Source organism: Phoxinus phoxinus (genome assembly GCF_949152265.1).
Source record: "Phoxinus phoxinus genome assembly, chromosome: 8".
Classification (NCBI taxonomy): domain Eukaryota; kingdom Metazoa; phylum Chordata; class Actinopteri; order Cypriniformes; family Leuciscidae; genus Phoxinus; species Phoxinus phoxinus.
Genome location: NC_136883.1, coordinates 19,017,646 through 19,033,014, shown reverse-complemented (window position 1 = coordinate 19,033,014; position 15,369 = coordinate 19,017,646). Strand labels below are relative to the sequence as shown.

Sequence of the window (15,369 nt, the reverse complement as noted above, 5' to 3'; positions counted from 1 at the left end):
AATGGTTGCAAGTAACGTGGAATTGGTATCATGTAATGTTGTTCTAGCAAGAAAAGAAAGAAAGAAAGAAAGAAAGAAAGAAAGAAAGAAAGAAAGAAAAAGAATAGCACAAAGTGTTTCCTTACCTGTGAAAAGTGCCAGATCACTCTTGGTGTTATTTGTTATATCCAGTAGATGGCAGTCAGCTAATGACAAGCTGTATAACTGGCATTACTCACTTTATCTAACAAATCAACCTTTAAATGAAAAGGCCTCTGTATCCCTTACAAACAGATACAAATACACAGACATATCTCTCAAATGCACATGCAATGTCCTTCATGCATTGTTGGAATTATAGTCTATATAAATAATTTCCTCTTGACTTGGTTCCTGCAGACTGTGGAGGCAGACGTTTACAGGTATATTATAAGCCTTATGATAATTTTCAATATAATCCACATAAAATAAGAAGAAATGAAATGAGCAGTATTTTCAAAATAGAGCAGAATAACAATATTAGTCTGTTCTATGTTTACACTGGACTTGACATTAAATATTCACAAAATTAAAAGAAAATATTGGTTGTTTATAGTAATTCTGCAGAAAAAATATATCTAACTCATTTTGTCTTTGTCTGTAGAAATTCTTGTTTATAAATGTTACACAACTCTAAGCCATACAGGGGTTATTGGTTAGAAATAAAAAAATTATGTGATTACTCACGATAAAAACCTTATGTTTTTAATATATTTTATAATGTCATAATTTCACATTTAATCTCCAAATTAATGAAGAAACAATAGAGATAAACAATAAAGACAGTATATTTTAAATATTTGTCTAAAAGGTAGGAAATATACAGAAATTTAATAAAGTTATCAAACAGTTTGCACTGCATAAATGTTAAATTATACATAGATAAATCCTTATTAAAGTTACAAATGTTCTTTTGTCAAGAGCAGTGAGTGTTTTTCTCTGTTCCCTTTGTTCTTTGATTAACTTTACTGACAGAAAGCTTTATTTGGCTACTGTCCGTTTAAGAGCAGCCGCCGGATCTCACACGCGCCTCATTTTCTCACAACTCTTCTTTATGTTCATTTAACTGTATTCATTTAGCGGTTCATGACTTTATTTAACTAATTTAAGAGTGCTCAGTCTGCTCTTATGAGGATACTCGACAAAACGGACATTTTTGCAGAATTGCGTGTGTTAGTTCGGTTAACTTCAAGTCGAAAGAGAACTCGATTCTGCCGCTCTGTCTTTGCGTGAATGGTTTAAAAGCATTTGCAAGAATAAAAGCGCATCATATAATGTAACACCAGCCAAAGGATGACAGAAAAAACGGATGCTGTGTTAATTACGTCAAATATTTACCACAGAGTTTTCTTCTCATTTCTACCAGTGATCACTTTATTCAATTTCCAACGTCGATCTGCGCACGTCAACAGCGCTACTGAGTTGTAGTTTGCCAGGTTGAGCTCACAAATGGGTTGAAATGTGAATGATGTGTTGATTGCGCGAGTAGAATGGGTTTCATACAAGATCTGGCAACTGGGCAACCTTGGAATAATATATTGATGTGATTATTTTATATAACGACGTTTGGGAATACAAATTACGGGATTTTCACGGGAGAAAGGACAAAATGGGAGGGGGGCGGGAGATGGGTGTAAAATACGGGAGACTCCCGGTGAAAACGGGAGTGTTGACAGGTAAGCTATAAGTTGCCATTCGAGATCTTCAAAAGTTTTAGAATGATCCCTAATGCATTTCAAGGCACTTCGATCTGAAACACTGTTAAATCACATGACCTGGGGGACCACCCACACTGTATATCATTGGCCAGTCTCACCTGATGTTTCATTTGGCATCATTGTGATATATTTTATATAGCTGGGAATTCTAGACTTCCATACACTCTGGTGTCCTCACTAGCTGTTTCCATGGTCGGATTTGAAAGATGCAGCAATGGCCAGTAAGATGCCAGTGAGTGAACTGGCACCATTGGGTATTTTGCTTCTGCTGTACTTCTCAGTAATTCTCTGCACTTCAATGGACAATAGTTGCTGGACATTGGGGGATTTTAATTCACCAGTACTGGAACAAGATGGTGATATTGTAATTGGAGGGCTCTTTCCCATGCACTATATAGCCTCACAAACGGACCATAATTACTCTGAACAGCCACAACATCAAGAGTGCAGCGGGTGTGTTTGAAACGGCATGCAGAGAATGGAGAACAGCAATTAAAAGATAAAATACCAGTTGGTTTAAAATAATGAATATAAACCTTAAATGTAACATGAATGAGATCCATGTTTTATTACTCATAACATATGCTGTATAATTATGCTAAAAGAATGATGGTCATCACTTTTATGAACTGTTTTTTTTTTTCAGACTGTTTGTTACCTTTTCACAACTGCTACAACCAGCTCTCTCTTTGTTATTTTTGCTCTCTGTCCATCTTCTCAACAGGTTTGATTTTCGTGCGTTCCGCTGGGTCCAAACAATGGTGTTTGCCATTAAAGAAATCAACAATTCCAGTTTATTACCGGGAGTGACACTAGGTTATCGGATCTTGGATAGCTGTGATCATGTGCACACAAGCCTGCGGAGTGTGCTTTTCCTGGTGAATGGCACCTCCAGTCAAACACAGGCTGATGCTGCTGGCAGTGCCAAATGCCTTTCCACTGCCCCGGTGCCAGCTGTCATTGGTCTGGCATCATCTTCGCCTACACGGGCCGTGGCACAAACTTTGGGTCCATTTGGAATTCCACTGGTAAGAGTCTGAGTAAGAGGTGATAATTATAGATATTTATTTATCAACCTTCCTGGCCTTTAACAGTGTGTAACTGTGAGCAAAATAATGTGTTGCGCATAAGCTCTGTGAATATGTATAAACACTGTTTTACCTCTCTAATTTTTATGTCTTAATTTATGTCCACCTTCAAGGAACTTGCATTTATTAAAACGTTTAATGCTCATAAAAAAACATATCAGAAATACTCGCTATAAACTAATACTGTCTGTTATTATATATTATTGAATAAATAACATGCCAATTATGATCTGCAAAAATCTTTATCAGGCCTTTTTGAATGTTTCATCAATAGGTTACTCTCACATGCTTTCCTGGGGCTTTTAGTGCATATTATTTATTCTACTAATTCTACTAACTATTGATTACTGTGATATTGTGATAAAAATCTGCCTCTCGCTTCATTTGCATTTGACATAGTTGTTTCAGCACCAAACAAAGGGAAAACCTCTAGGAAAAAAATATATAATAATACATTTCTGCATCTATAACCTGATCAGTGCAACAAAATATATGTACACTGGTCTATTGTTTATTCTTAAGGTTACGCCCTCTCCAAATTTTAGATATTGCAATTTTATGATTTTTTTTTTCTTTCAAAAAACACTAATTCAAGATTTTGCTTTCACCTTTTACCTCTTCCCTAATCTTCCTTTTTCTGTTTTTCTTTCTTGATCTTTTTCTGCTGACCCCACTTCAAGATAAGCTACTTTGCGACCTGTACCTGCCTCACAGATAAGAAGGAATACCCTTCTTTCCTTCGTACTGTTCCCAGTGATGTATTTCAGGTGCAGGGATTGGTCCAGTTGGTTTCTCACTTTGGCTGGCGCTGGGTGGGCACAGTGGGCACAGATGACGACTACAGTCACTATGGTATCCAGGCCTTTACTGAGCAGCTTGAAAGAGTTGGTGGCTGCATAGCCTTTCACCACACTATACCAAAAGCACCTTCCCAGGCTCAAATACATGCTATTCTTAATAGCCTGGAGGGTTCCACTGCACGAGTGATTATAGCATTTGCCACTGAAGGACAGCTGCTGGAGCTCCTGGCTGAAGTGGCTCGCAGGAATTTGACGAGGTGGCAGTGGGTGGCCAGTGAAGCTTGGGTGACAGCCAAACTTCTCACTATCCCTGACCTTCACCCGGTCCTGGCTGGAACAGTGGGCTTTTCCTTCAGGGGCACTACTATTCCAGGCTTGGCTGAGTTTCTCCTTGGGGTAAGGCCTTCACCTAGACCCGAATCTGTTTTCAATAACATGTTTTGGGAGGAACTGTTTGGATGCAGCCTAGGTTATGAGGACAGTGGTGATTCTGACTTGCCACTCTGTACTGGCTCAGAGGATCTGATGGAGACTGAGAATAGCTATACTGATGTATCAAGGGTGAGGATTTCATACAATGTCTATAAAGCAGTGTATGCTATTGCTCATGCTCTACATCAGCTGTTACAATGTGGCTCTGAGGAACAAAGCTCAGACCACGACTGCAAAACTGTATCAAAGTTCTCTCCGTGGCAGGTAATATTCATGTGTTTGTCAGAACCTTCTTGTATGTTAGCAATTTTAAAATGTGTACAAATGATTATTTTGCTAAATAATTATAGTCAAATGTATATTCCATACTGTAATCATATTTATGTATATTTTATATTGCTTGCCTTAACTAATTAAATAGCTTCTTCACTACCTGAAAAAAGTGAATTTTACAAACCAGTTCAAAGAGAAGGTTTATTTTGACAACAATGGAGAGCCTGTGCCCCTCTATGACATCATAAACTGGCAGAGAAATGGCAGGGGTACCATTCGGTTTCAGATGGTGGGCACGTATGATGGCTCTGCCCCACATGGACAGCAGCTTAAGATGGATGAAGGGTTAATTCGGTGGGCAGGGGGACACACTGAGGTGAGCCTGTGCCCCTATGGCAAACAGTTGTAGAGCTGTACGTTTTGGGAGATTCCTGATTTTATAATGTTTTGTATGCAGGTTCCTGTTTCTTTATGCACCCCCCCTTGTCCCCCTGGAACACGCCAGGCCACTCGACCGGGACAACCTGTTTGTTGCTATGACTGTTTGCCCTGTGCTGAAGGGGAAATAAGCAATATATCAGGTATATATATGATAGCTTAGACTATCTATCAAACAGAATCAAATATTCCAGATCATTTTGTAATAATGTGTGCTATATGAAAAATACGGTTGACCCACAGTGTCTGTTTATGTCTACTAGGTGCTGCTGAGTGTACCAAGTGTCCCCAGTACTACTGGCCAAACAAAGAAAGGGTTTCTTGTGTTGCTGGCATAGAGGAGTTTCTGTCATACAGTGAAATCATGGGCATCATTCTCATTTCTTTGTCTCTCTTTGGAGTCGCTGTGGCAACAGTTATCACAGTGATTTTCTTCCTTTTTCGAAGCACACCCATCGTTAAGGCCAACAACTCTGAGATGAGTTTTCTATTGCTGTTGTCTCTCAAACTTTGCTTCCTTTGCTCACTGGTGTTTGTGGGACGGCCCTCACCATGGACATGCCGTGCCCGCCAAGCTGCGTTTGGAATCAGCTTTGTTCTATGTATCTCATGCATACTGGTCAAGACCATTGTGGTGCTTTTGGCCTTCCGTTCCACTATGCCTGGGACCATTTCTCTAAAGCTATTTGGCCCTCCACAGCAAAGGGTTTTCATCTTTTGCTGCACGACAGGCCAAGTTATCCTGTGTGCTTGCTGGCTGGCACTAGCACCTCCTTACCCCTACAAAAACACATCCTATCAGGGTGGTAAGATTGTACTAGAATGTAAAGATTTGTGGCCTCTAGGATTTTATCTGGTGTTGGGCTATATTGGGCTGCTCTCTTGTATGTGCTTTGCTCTCGCCTTCCTTGGAAGGAAACTTCCAGATTCATTTAATGAAGCTAAGCTCATCACTTTTAGTATGCTCATATTTTTTGCTGTGTGGATCTCTTTTATACCAGCATACAACAGCTCACCAGGTAAATATACAGTGGCTGTTGAGATATTTGCCATTCTAGCTTCCACTTTCGGACTTCTGTTTTGTATTTTTATACCTAAATGTTATGTAATTCTGTTGAGGCCTGATTTAAACACTAAGAAGGGAATGACTGGAAAAATGTCCAATTGAAATGTTATCAACATGACACTGACCCTGTCCATCTGGACAGCATTTAATTCCGGTTTATCATATTGTTCGGCTATGATTGCTGTATTCTTTGTAAATATATGGGAGCCACTAGTCTGTCACTTGAATGGAATAAATAACAAATTTTATTTAATTTTCTGTATTTTATTGTCAGATGTGTAATTATAATTGCGTGATACCCGCTTTGACATAAATAAAGCCATTTTAAATAATAATAAAAACAAATCTTGGCAACACTATCTATGAAGCCTGTATTTATAATGCATTATAAGGGTATTCTGAATGCATTATAATACATGCATAATACCTTACAAACAACCTTATAATATGTTGCATCATCTGATAAATTATCTTAACAATACATATATTTAATAGGTAGCTTAATATTTATATATACCATATTTTCCGGACTATAAGTCACACTTTTTTTCATTGTTTGACTGGTCCTGCGACTTATAGTCAGGTGCGATTTATAGATCTAAATTAATTCATACTGACTGAGATGAACTAAGAGAAAACATTACCGTCTACAGCCGCGAGAGGGCGCTCTAGTTGGCGGAGTTGTTCAGAAGCGACACAGAGGAAGAATTCAATGGATTCAGTGTTGTGGAATGAGATCGCGGGAGCTTGGTGAACTTGCCTTTCCAGATTAAATGTCTGTTCTTGGTCTTGGACTTTGTGAAATAATTTTCTAAATAAATGCGCTTTATAGTCCAGTGCGACTTATATATGTTTTTTTTCCTCTTCGTGATTAATTTTTTTGACTGCGACTTATACTCCGGAGCGACTTATAGTCCGGAAAATACGGTACACAAATACACTTTTAACAGACATTTTCAATCGATATTTAGAAGTTTTATAACACAAGTGTATGTGCAGCTATTAACTGTTGTTTTTATTTATGTCCAGCTTATTGGTTATTTTTGTTCTTGTCCTGAAAATGATAATCTAATATTGATATATGTCAATGTCAATGAAAATGATACATCTCAATGTGTGACGATTACTGCTCTGAGACTTGGCTGTAGATTCAAGTGCAGTCTTTATTAAGGGTAGTCCAAAGAGTAGTCAAAAGCAGGCAACGGTTCAAACATGCTGAAATCAAGATAATCCTAACAGGGTCAAATATAAACAACCAGGCTGAAGTCAAGAACACAGGATCCAGGAGCTCAGACTAGGGCTGAACGATTTTGGAAAATAATCTAATTGCGATTATTTTTACCAATATTGCGATTTAATATTTGATAATTTTTTAAGCTCTTTATCTTTTATATTATTCAACAAACACAAGCAATAAATCATTGTAAAATATGGATGGGAATCTTTAGCAGATCAAATAAATATTTGTATAATAAAAATTAAATTAAAACTTTAAATATTTATTTAATTAGATATGTAATTATAAGTAGGCTACTTTTAAAAATAACTGACTGTTTACACATTAATTTTGCGTCATAAACGTATTTTGAGATGCAAGTACATTTAACCACGTAGACAGAGTTACTCACATCCGCATGTGAGAGCGCTCTTCACAACGCGGGCGTGAGTATTTGAAATTTAAAAAGCAGCTTCTGGCGATGGTTTTCATATTTTTATTTTTAATAAGCCAACTGCATTCCAAAAGACATATGATGCCTTTATAGAGCATTTGTAAGGAAAATACCGGCGGGCGAGACCGCGCACTACTAGAGTAACATCAAGCAAAGCGCGAGTATTTCACAGCGCATATCTAATGCCATATGATCTAGTAGTGCAAAATCCAGGAGGGAGCGAAGGTGGAACAGGCTGAGGGAAGGAGGGCCAGGTCCGCGGAGAGGAAGCAGTACTGGAGACTGAGGCAGATTGGGTAGCCAGGGTGGAGCCAGCAGAGCAAGTGGCCAGGGCGGAGAAGGCAGGGAAGGTGTCAAGAGCGGAGATGGTGGTGCAGGTGGCCAGGGCGGAGCAGGCCGAGCAGCTGCCCAGGGCAGAGCAGAAGGCCACCACGGTGGAGCAGATAACCACCACAGTAGAGCTGATGGGACTGAAGACCCCCACGATGGAGTGGAAGGAGCTGGTGACCATGGCGATTGAGCTGGCGGGGCCGAAGACCACCACGCTGGAGCTGAAGATCCCCAGGGTATTTCTGGAGGAACTGGAGACCACCGCCGCTGATCAGGAGAAACTGGAATACAGAGCACAGAGAGATTAGGGTTGGCCTCAGGGGTCGTATTAAAACAAACAAAGGGTTTATTTATAGCCTCTGTGACCATAACAGGGCAGGCTGGACAATACAGGAATACTGTCTATGACAAGGTGAGCAGAGTCTTTTATCGTGGTCTTCTCTGGGACTTAGAACGGCCTCTCTGGCCGAGACGAGACAGACATTATTCAATAATGGCCTCTGTGCAATAACAGGGCAAACAGAAAGTTCATTGACGACCTCCGTGGTCGCATCAGGGCAGTCAGGGAACTCAAGTGCGACCTCCGTTGTCGAGACAGGACAGGCAGGGAGCTCTGGGGCTTGAGCATGTTCCGGAGTGGATTCATGGGCTAAAGCGGGCTCTGGAGCGGACTCATGAGCTGAGAGCGTGTGTGCGGCCCAAACACACAAAATGGCCACGCCCATTACAGGAAGAGCAGCCGCAGTGGCATCCCTATGGGGATCCCAGAGCAAACAAGGTAACAATACACATGTGTACTGAATGAAGCCATAATGAGGTGCTCTTTCAAAAGTTTAGCTGTCCTGTTGCCACGGTGGCGCTATATAGCCCTTTTGTATATCTTCTATTCACGCTCTAAATGTTACATTGTGCATGTTCTGCATAAGGTTGTTTATAGGACATTATATGCGTGCATGATAATGCATTAAGAATGCCCTTATGATGCATTTTAATTACAGGCTTCATTTTGTGTTATAATGCATTGTACTTTTAAATGTTATAACTACAAATAGGTAAGTATTATAATGTATTGTGAATGTTGTGAATATATATCAGATGATACAAAATATTATACAGTTGTTTGTAAGGCATTATGCATGTATTATAATGCATTAAAAAATACCCTTATAATGCATTATAAATACAGGCTTTATAGAAAGTGTTACCAAAAACCTTTGCCTTTTATAAAATTAAGTATCAAAGTTGGCATGTGCAAACAGAACTGTAAAATTTGTAGAATTTATAAAAAATATAAATTGACATACTTCTGATTTCATTATATATTTTACCATCTTGTTTTTTTAACATAACTGTTACAAGCACAACCTTTAAGAAAAAAAGAAGTATAACAACTGATGTGTTAAAATCACAGAATATGCAATTTGCGAGTGTTTGTATGCACCACTGCGGTGATTGCACTGTGTGACTCAGAGGGCTTTTGACTGTACTTTACCCATTAGTTGTTTTTTAGTATTCTGCTCTGGTCTAAATATAATAATGAAACACTTAGGAGCAAAAATACAGAGAATCAGACCAAAGCTTGAAGCTAAAATGGCAAATATCTCAACAGCTACAGTAAATTTCCCTGGAGAGCTGACATAAGCTGGAACAAATGTGATCCAAACAGCACAGAATATGAGCATACTGAATGTGATGAATTTAGCCTCATTGAAGTTATCAGGCAGCTTTCGGGCCAGAAAAGCTAAAATAAAGCAAAGGAAAGCTAGGAGGCCAATATAACCCAGTACAGCCCAGAAACCAACAGCTGATCCTAAACTGCATTCTAGAATTATCTTTTCTTTGTAGTGTTGCATATTATTGTAAGGAAAAGGTGGAGATATTGTTAACCAAACCACACATATCAGTACCTGTACAAGAGTGAAACCAAAAACACTAAGTCTCTGTTGATGAGGCCCAAACCATTTCATAACATCACTTCCTGGAAGTGTAGACCTGAAGGCCATTAACACCACTATAGTTTTTCCCAGAACACAAGAGATACAGAGGACGAAAATGATCCCGAACGCTGTGTGACGCAACATACAGGACCACTCAGTGGGACGACCAATGAAAGTAAGTGAACAGAGGAAACACAGAGTCAGTGAGAAGAGCAGCAGGAAGCTCAGTTCTGAGTTGTTGGCTTTTACTATCGGAGAGGCCCTGTTTTTGTAGAACACTAAAGCCATGCTCAAAGCCACTAAAGAGCCCACAATTGAGAAAGCAGCCAGGATAATCCCAAGGATCTCATCCCAGGAGAGAAACTCCACTGGTTTAGGAAGACACTTATCCTTCTCATTATTGGGCCAGTACTCAGGTAGACATTTGTGACAATCTAAAGAATCTGGAAGATGAAGAAATCAGTACAAAAGTCATGAACCACAGTAAGAAAATGGAGACAAACAGGTTATCAGACTTTGCTGTTTTAGAATGATCAACTCCGTGAAAAAAAAAGAAAAGAAGAAGAAGCAGGATCTATGGCATGGTGCTCATTTTTGTCCTACATTAAAATGCTGTCAATAACGTTTACCTACATGTTTACCAAGTTTGCATACATTTTGAAAAATGTTACTAAATAATACAGAAATAAATATTGCATCATGTTTTTATTTAGTACTCCCCTAAATAATTATTTTAACAAAACAGATATTGTAAACTGCCCACTGTCCTTCAAACAAAATCCTGCAGGTCCTGCATACTCTTTGGTTCTCCGGCATATTTTGCATATTTAATTTTAAGATCCATCTTTTCACACTAAGGACAATTGGGGTTACTATTACAAATGGTGGAAACATTCACCAATCCTCCATAAGGTAATACTGTACAAAACACTGGCATCTTACTCCATGGGTCTAATTTTATTGTTTAAGTAATACAAAAACATTGATGTTCATCCATAATACGTCGTCACTATTTTGACATTGTCATTAATGTCACTATTTCAAAATTAGATAAATTAACCTCAAAACTATTTTGACTTACTTAATCTTATAAAGATACTTGATATTTACATAAAGTGACAAAATTAAAAATAGAGTAGCCATTCATCAAAAGTTGAGATTTTGTGCCGTTTATGGTCAACAGTAAAAAAAAAAAAAAAGACATTTTATTCTTACCCCATTTTACCCAAGATTTGTAAGAATTTTATGCATGAGTTTTAAATCAGATCTTTATTTTCTTTATGATACACTATCTTTTACAGTAGCCTATGTCACTGGCTCAGAACCATCTATGATTTATCCAGAATAATGCGTCTAAACATATTACCTGTCTCATTACTGATTTCTCCTTTTGCACAGTTAATGCAGTCATAACAGCAGACAGGTCTTCCTTTTTGCACAGCCTTCCTAGAGCCTGGAGGACAGCTCTCACTGCACACAGACACAGGCACCTGCAGGTGACACACAGCATCAGAGTCAGAAATGAACCAAGACTTATTTTTTCTTAATAAATAATACACTTAATTATTATCTTAAAAAATAATGAATTGATTTAATAGAAGTGTAGGACATAAATTTATAACACTGTCCTTTTATATTGTTAGAAGAAAATGAAGACTGCATATACAAAAGCCTCTTAGTACCATCTGAATTTTTCTTCTAGAATGATTATTTTTATCAAGCTTGTATGTTTATGTTCAGTTATTTCATTTTAATGGCAATGAAATTACCTATTAATTACCTAATAAATGTCATTACAGTGAAATTATTGAACCTAAATATACAAGCTTGATAAAAGTGCTCATTTTAGAAGAACTTTTCAGATGGCACTTAGAGGCTTTTGCATCTGAAGTCTTTAAATATGTCATCAGAAAAATACAAAAACAGGGGTATTTCAAGTAGTCACAATCACATAGAATAGAACACATCTTATACCTTTTCACTGCCATCATACCAAAAGATAGCTCTGTTCAGACTGAATTCTTGGCTTTTAGGCTGGGATGCATCATATTGACCCACTGTAACAAAATTAACTGAACCGTCTCCCTGAAGCTGCCAATTCACAAGTTCATAGGTGGCCACAGGATCTCCATTGGTATCAAATGAAACAGAATAATAATTTTTTGTAAAGTTCACTCGTTTGAGCTGATCAAAAACCTGCACGATAGACATGACAAATTGTGATGACATGGGGATGTGGCTAAAATTATTTGCTGATAATCAGTAGCTGAAATAGTGGGTGTTGTTGTAAAAATACAGTAGTTCTACACAAAAAGTAAATAAATAATACTGTATTTTAATGATAATTTAAAATTCTCGTTTGTAAACGTATTGTAAAAAAACAAAAACTTATTCCATGATAAGAAAACGTACCTGTCGGGGCTCAACTTTGATGTTTTTGTCACAATACTTTCCATTACAGACAATGCCTTGGATAGCATGAGCTATAGCATATGTGGCTTTGTACACCATGTTAGTGATCCTCAGCTGGGACGTGTCTGTGTACGGGTTCTGTAATGCGCGCAGGTCCTCTGTGCCATCACATGCTGGCATACCAGTAGAAGAACCTGTCTGCCATTTTAGACTACAGCTAAATGAGCTTTCCCAGAATTCTGTCAGCAGGGGAAATTTCAGCGCCTGCTCTGGAGACAGGTCAAGTAAAAAGTTACGAAATCCCGGGATAACAGACTGCGGGATTCCAAAGCCTACAGCACCGATACATAAATTAAACCGCAGCATTTCTGGGTCTGTAACCCAAGCCTCGCTGCCAACCCATTGCATCGGAGGAGGAGGCTGCTGACTCAGCTCTTCTAAGAGGATTCTCATGTCACCTGAGGCCAGGAAGGCAACTATTACACGAGCCGTTGATCTGCGAATGACATCAGCGACTCTTTTCAGTTTACTGCGCGGCTGGGTCCTGTAGTAGGCCTCAGAATACTCCACACAGATTCCCTCCTCCTCCGCAGCCCTCAGAAATGACGCCATGCCATTGTTCCCGTAGTCTGAATCACTGCGCACAGCCCCGATCCACATCCACCCGAAGTGCTTGACCATCCGTGCAAGTGCGGCCGCTTGATGGTGATCGCTGGGGATGGTCCTGAAGAAAGTAGGATACTGCCTCTTGTCACTGAGACACGCACATGTTGCGTAATGACTCACCTATAGTGCACCAAGAGGGAAAGAAAACATTTAAAATAAAATGTTTCCGAACAGGACTTTAAGTAAACCTTTTTGATCCTATTACAATAATACATTCATTATGTCTTGTTATATGCTCATTTTAACAAAGGTTTTCCATCTGTGTTATCTATAGGGCAAAAAAAATGTAATGATTTTTGAGTTTCTGGCACAGCGCCACATTTTTATTTATTTTGGAAATCTCTTAGAAGGTTAAAATATAGTTTTACTGAGCAAACACCTGTGGAATTCCAAATGGACCGAAAAGCCTTGACATGCTTATAGATGGTGTGGAACCAGATTCTCCAACTAGTGCAAGTACTGCAGCTGATTTTGCACAGGAATCAGTGTCGTTAAATATGAGATCTAGTCCATTGGCAAGCTGAAATGATACTTTGATTGCCATTGGCACAGAGCCACAAGAGTCATATACATGATACCCTAATGTGATGCCCGGTAAGAGATCAGAGCTGTTGTTTATCTCTTGGATAGCAAACTGCAAGGCACGAGCAAAGCGCAGCTCTCTAAAGTCCATGCTGTTGAAGCACAAACAAAAAAATTAATTAGGTTAAACCATTTTTAAAAACAAGCATGTGAACGTTTTGATTGTCTGATTCTGATTAACTTAAGTATGAACATAACTTCAGCAAAATAGCAACCCAGTCAAGACTGCTCTGTTAAAGAAATAATTACATTCTATATTAAATTCTAACCTGCCACTGCACTCCAGTGGTTGTGGCCGTCTAGTATAGGTGTGCTTCTCTGTCCTTAGATAGTAATGAATGGTGAAAGCCCCTCCAATGATGAAGTCTCCGTCCTTGAAGAGAGCAGGGGGCTGAGGGTCACCTAAGAGGATACATGTGCCTAAATTAACCCCACACACAGCAGGAACAAGTCTGGTAATACATAGTGTTGTCACTGTCAATAAAATATTAACATGCATTTCTCCTGCTTGGCAAACAACCACTCCAAATATGAGGTGGGAGTTAAGCCTTGTTTTATATACTCACCAGCAACATACTGTTGTATGTTGTACAACTCTGTAATGAAAAATGTTAGAGGGTGTGGTTAATATTTCATATCAGTAAATCATAATGAAACATCATGTCTCAAGTGAATCAAAACACACAAACCAGGACCTTCTTTAAGGTAATCCCACACTGTCAGCCTCAAGAGTAATTAGGTTAATGAAAAATGTTTAAACTCTTAACTTTGGAGTCTTGGGCTATTTTGGCCGTTTTTGAGTACTTTTTCTTTGTAAAATTTTGCAACAAACAAATATTTACCATACCAATGTTTGGTATAATTATTTTCAGCACAACATCACCTATATGACCAGAAAATTTGTTTTTCACTTTGATGTACTGTATCAACATACTGGACCCAAAATCAAACAAAATCCGAATAGATTAATTATAGCTTTATTACTACAAAAACCACAAACATGCTCAATAAAGCATTTAACCCTTGTGTGTGTGTGTGTGTGTGTGTGTGTGTGTGTGTGTGTGTGTGTGTGTGTGTGTGTGTGTGTGTGTGTACTCACCTTGTTGCATCTGGGAAAATCAAAATATGCACCTCAGCTCTCAGAACTACATGGAGTAAACAAAAACAAAGTAAGTGTATTTATGCATTTGCTGCCTCCAGCGAGCTGCAGGATGTATTGTCTTCTCCCTCTGACACCACAGACTCAGGAGAGAGTCAGATCCTGATTTGGATGTGGCACCCTCATCATCCTCTCTAGCTTCCAGGAGGAAGGCGAGGAGGATTCAGAGGATCCTGGTAGATTGGGAGAAACGGCGAAGTGTGGTTTTCCACCAACGCGGAGACAACTCCCTTTCTTCGGTCTGCCAGAGGCGTGCCGACACTCCAGGGCCGACGTGCTATGCCATCGCAAGGGTCCAGAACATCGATTCTGTGTTCAATCTGTTTTTTACGGGCACCGCACAATGATAAACTGGACCGGGGTGGACTCCACAGATCTCCATGCCTACATGGGGCTACTGATTTTGACCGGCGTCTACAGGTCCAGAAGGGAGTCCACACGTTGCCTGTGGGATGATCGCAGTGGTCGTGCGATTTTTAGAGCCACCATGTCCCTCTCAAGATTCCATGAAATCAGCAGAGCTCTGCGTTTTGGAGGTTGGTCATGCTAACAATGCAGTCAATCATCTCGTCGGCCCTGGAGTTACGCCTCTGGCAGGCTGAAGAAAGGGAGTTGTCTCCGCTGTTTCTCCCAATCCACCCAGATCCAGGATCCTCTGAATCCTCCTCGCCTTCCTCCTGGAAGCTCTTACATCAAATGACCAGCAGGCTTGCATGAAAGTGTTTAAATCCACTTGATTTGTTTTTGTTTAGTCTGCATTTCTCACCATCAAAAGGCAGC

General features: G+C 39.3%; 2 protein-coding genes across 2 annotated transcripts; one reads left to right on the top strand and one right to left on the bottom strand.

Moving 5' to 3' along the window:
- Positions 1-1,962: 1,962 nt before the first annotated feature.
- Positions 1,963-6,038, top strand: olfcu1 (olfactory receptor C family, u1; the record flags this gene model as incomplete). Its single annotated transcript, XM_079620660.1, has 6 exons — positions 1,963-2,189; positions 2,461-2,764; positions 3,505-4,320; positions 4,478-4,705; positions 4,787-4,910; positions 5,031-6,038. The coding sequence occupies 6 exons, from the start codon at positions 1,963-1,965 to the stop codon at positions 5,933-5,935; spliced, it is 2,604 nt and encodes an 867-aa protein (XP_079476786.1). The 3' UTR covers positions 5,936-6,038.
- A 3,261-nt stretch (positions 6,039-9,299) lies between these two features.
- LOC307002774 (extracellular calcium-sensing receptor-like) lies at positions 9,300-14,655 on the bottom strand (the record flags this gene model as incomplete). Its single annotated transcript, XM_079620686.1, has 8 exons — positions 14,530-14,655; positions 13,997-14,026; positions 13,700-13,832; positions 13,228-13,522; positions 12,183-12,968; positions 11,745-11,966; positions 11,137-11,260; positions 9,300-10,213 (listed from the first exon to the last, which is right to left on the bottom strand). The coding sequence occupies exons 1-8, from the start codon at positions 14,537-14,539 to the stop codon at positions 9,300-9,302; spliced, it is 2,514 nt and encodes an 837-aa protein (XP_079476812.1). The 5' UTR covers positions 14,540-14,655.
- Between the last annotated feature and the right edge of the window lie 714 nt (positions 14,656-15,369).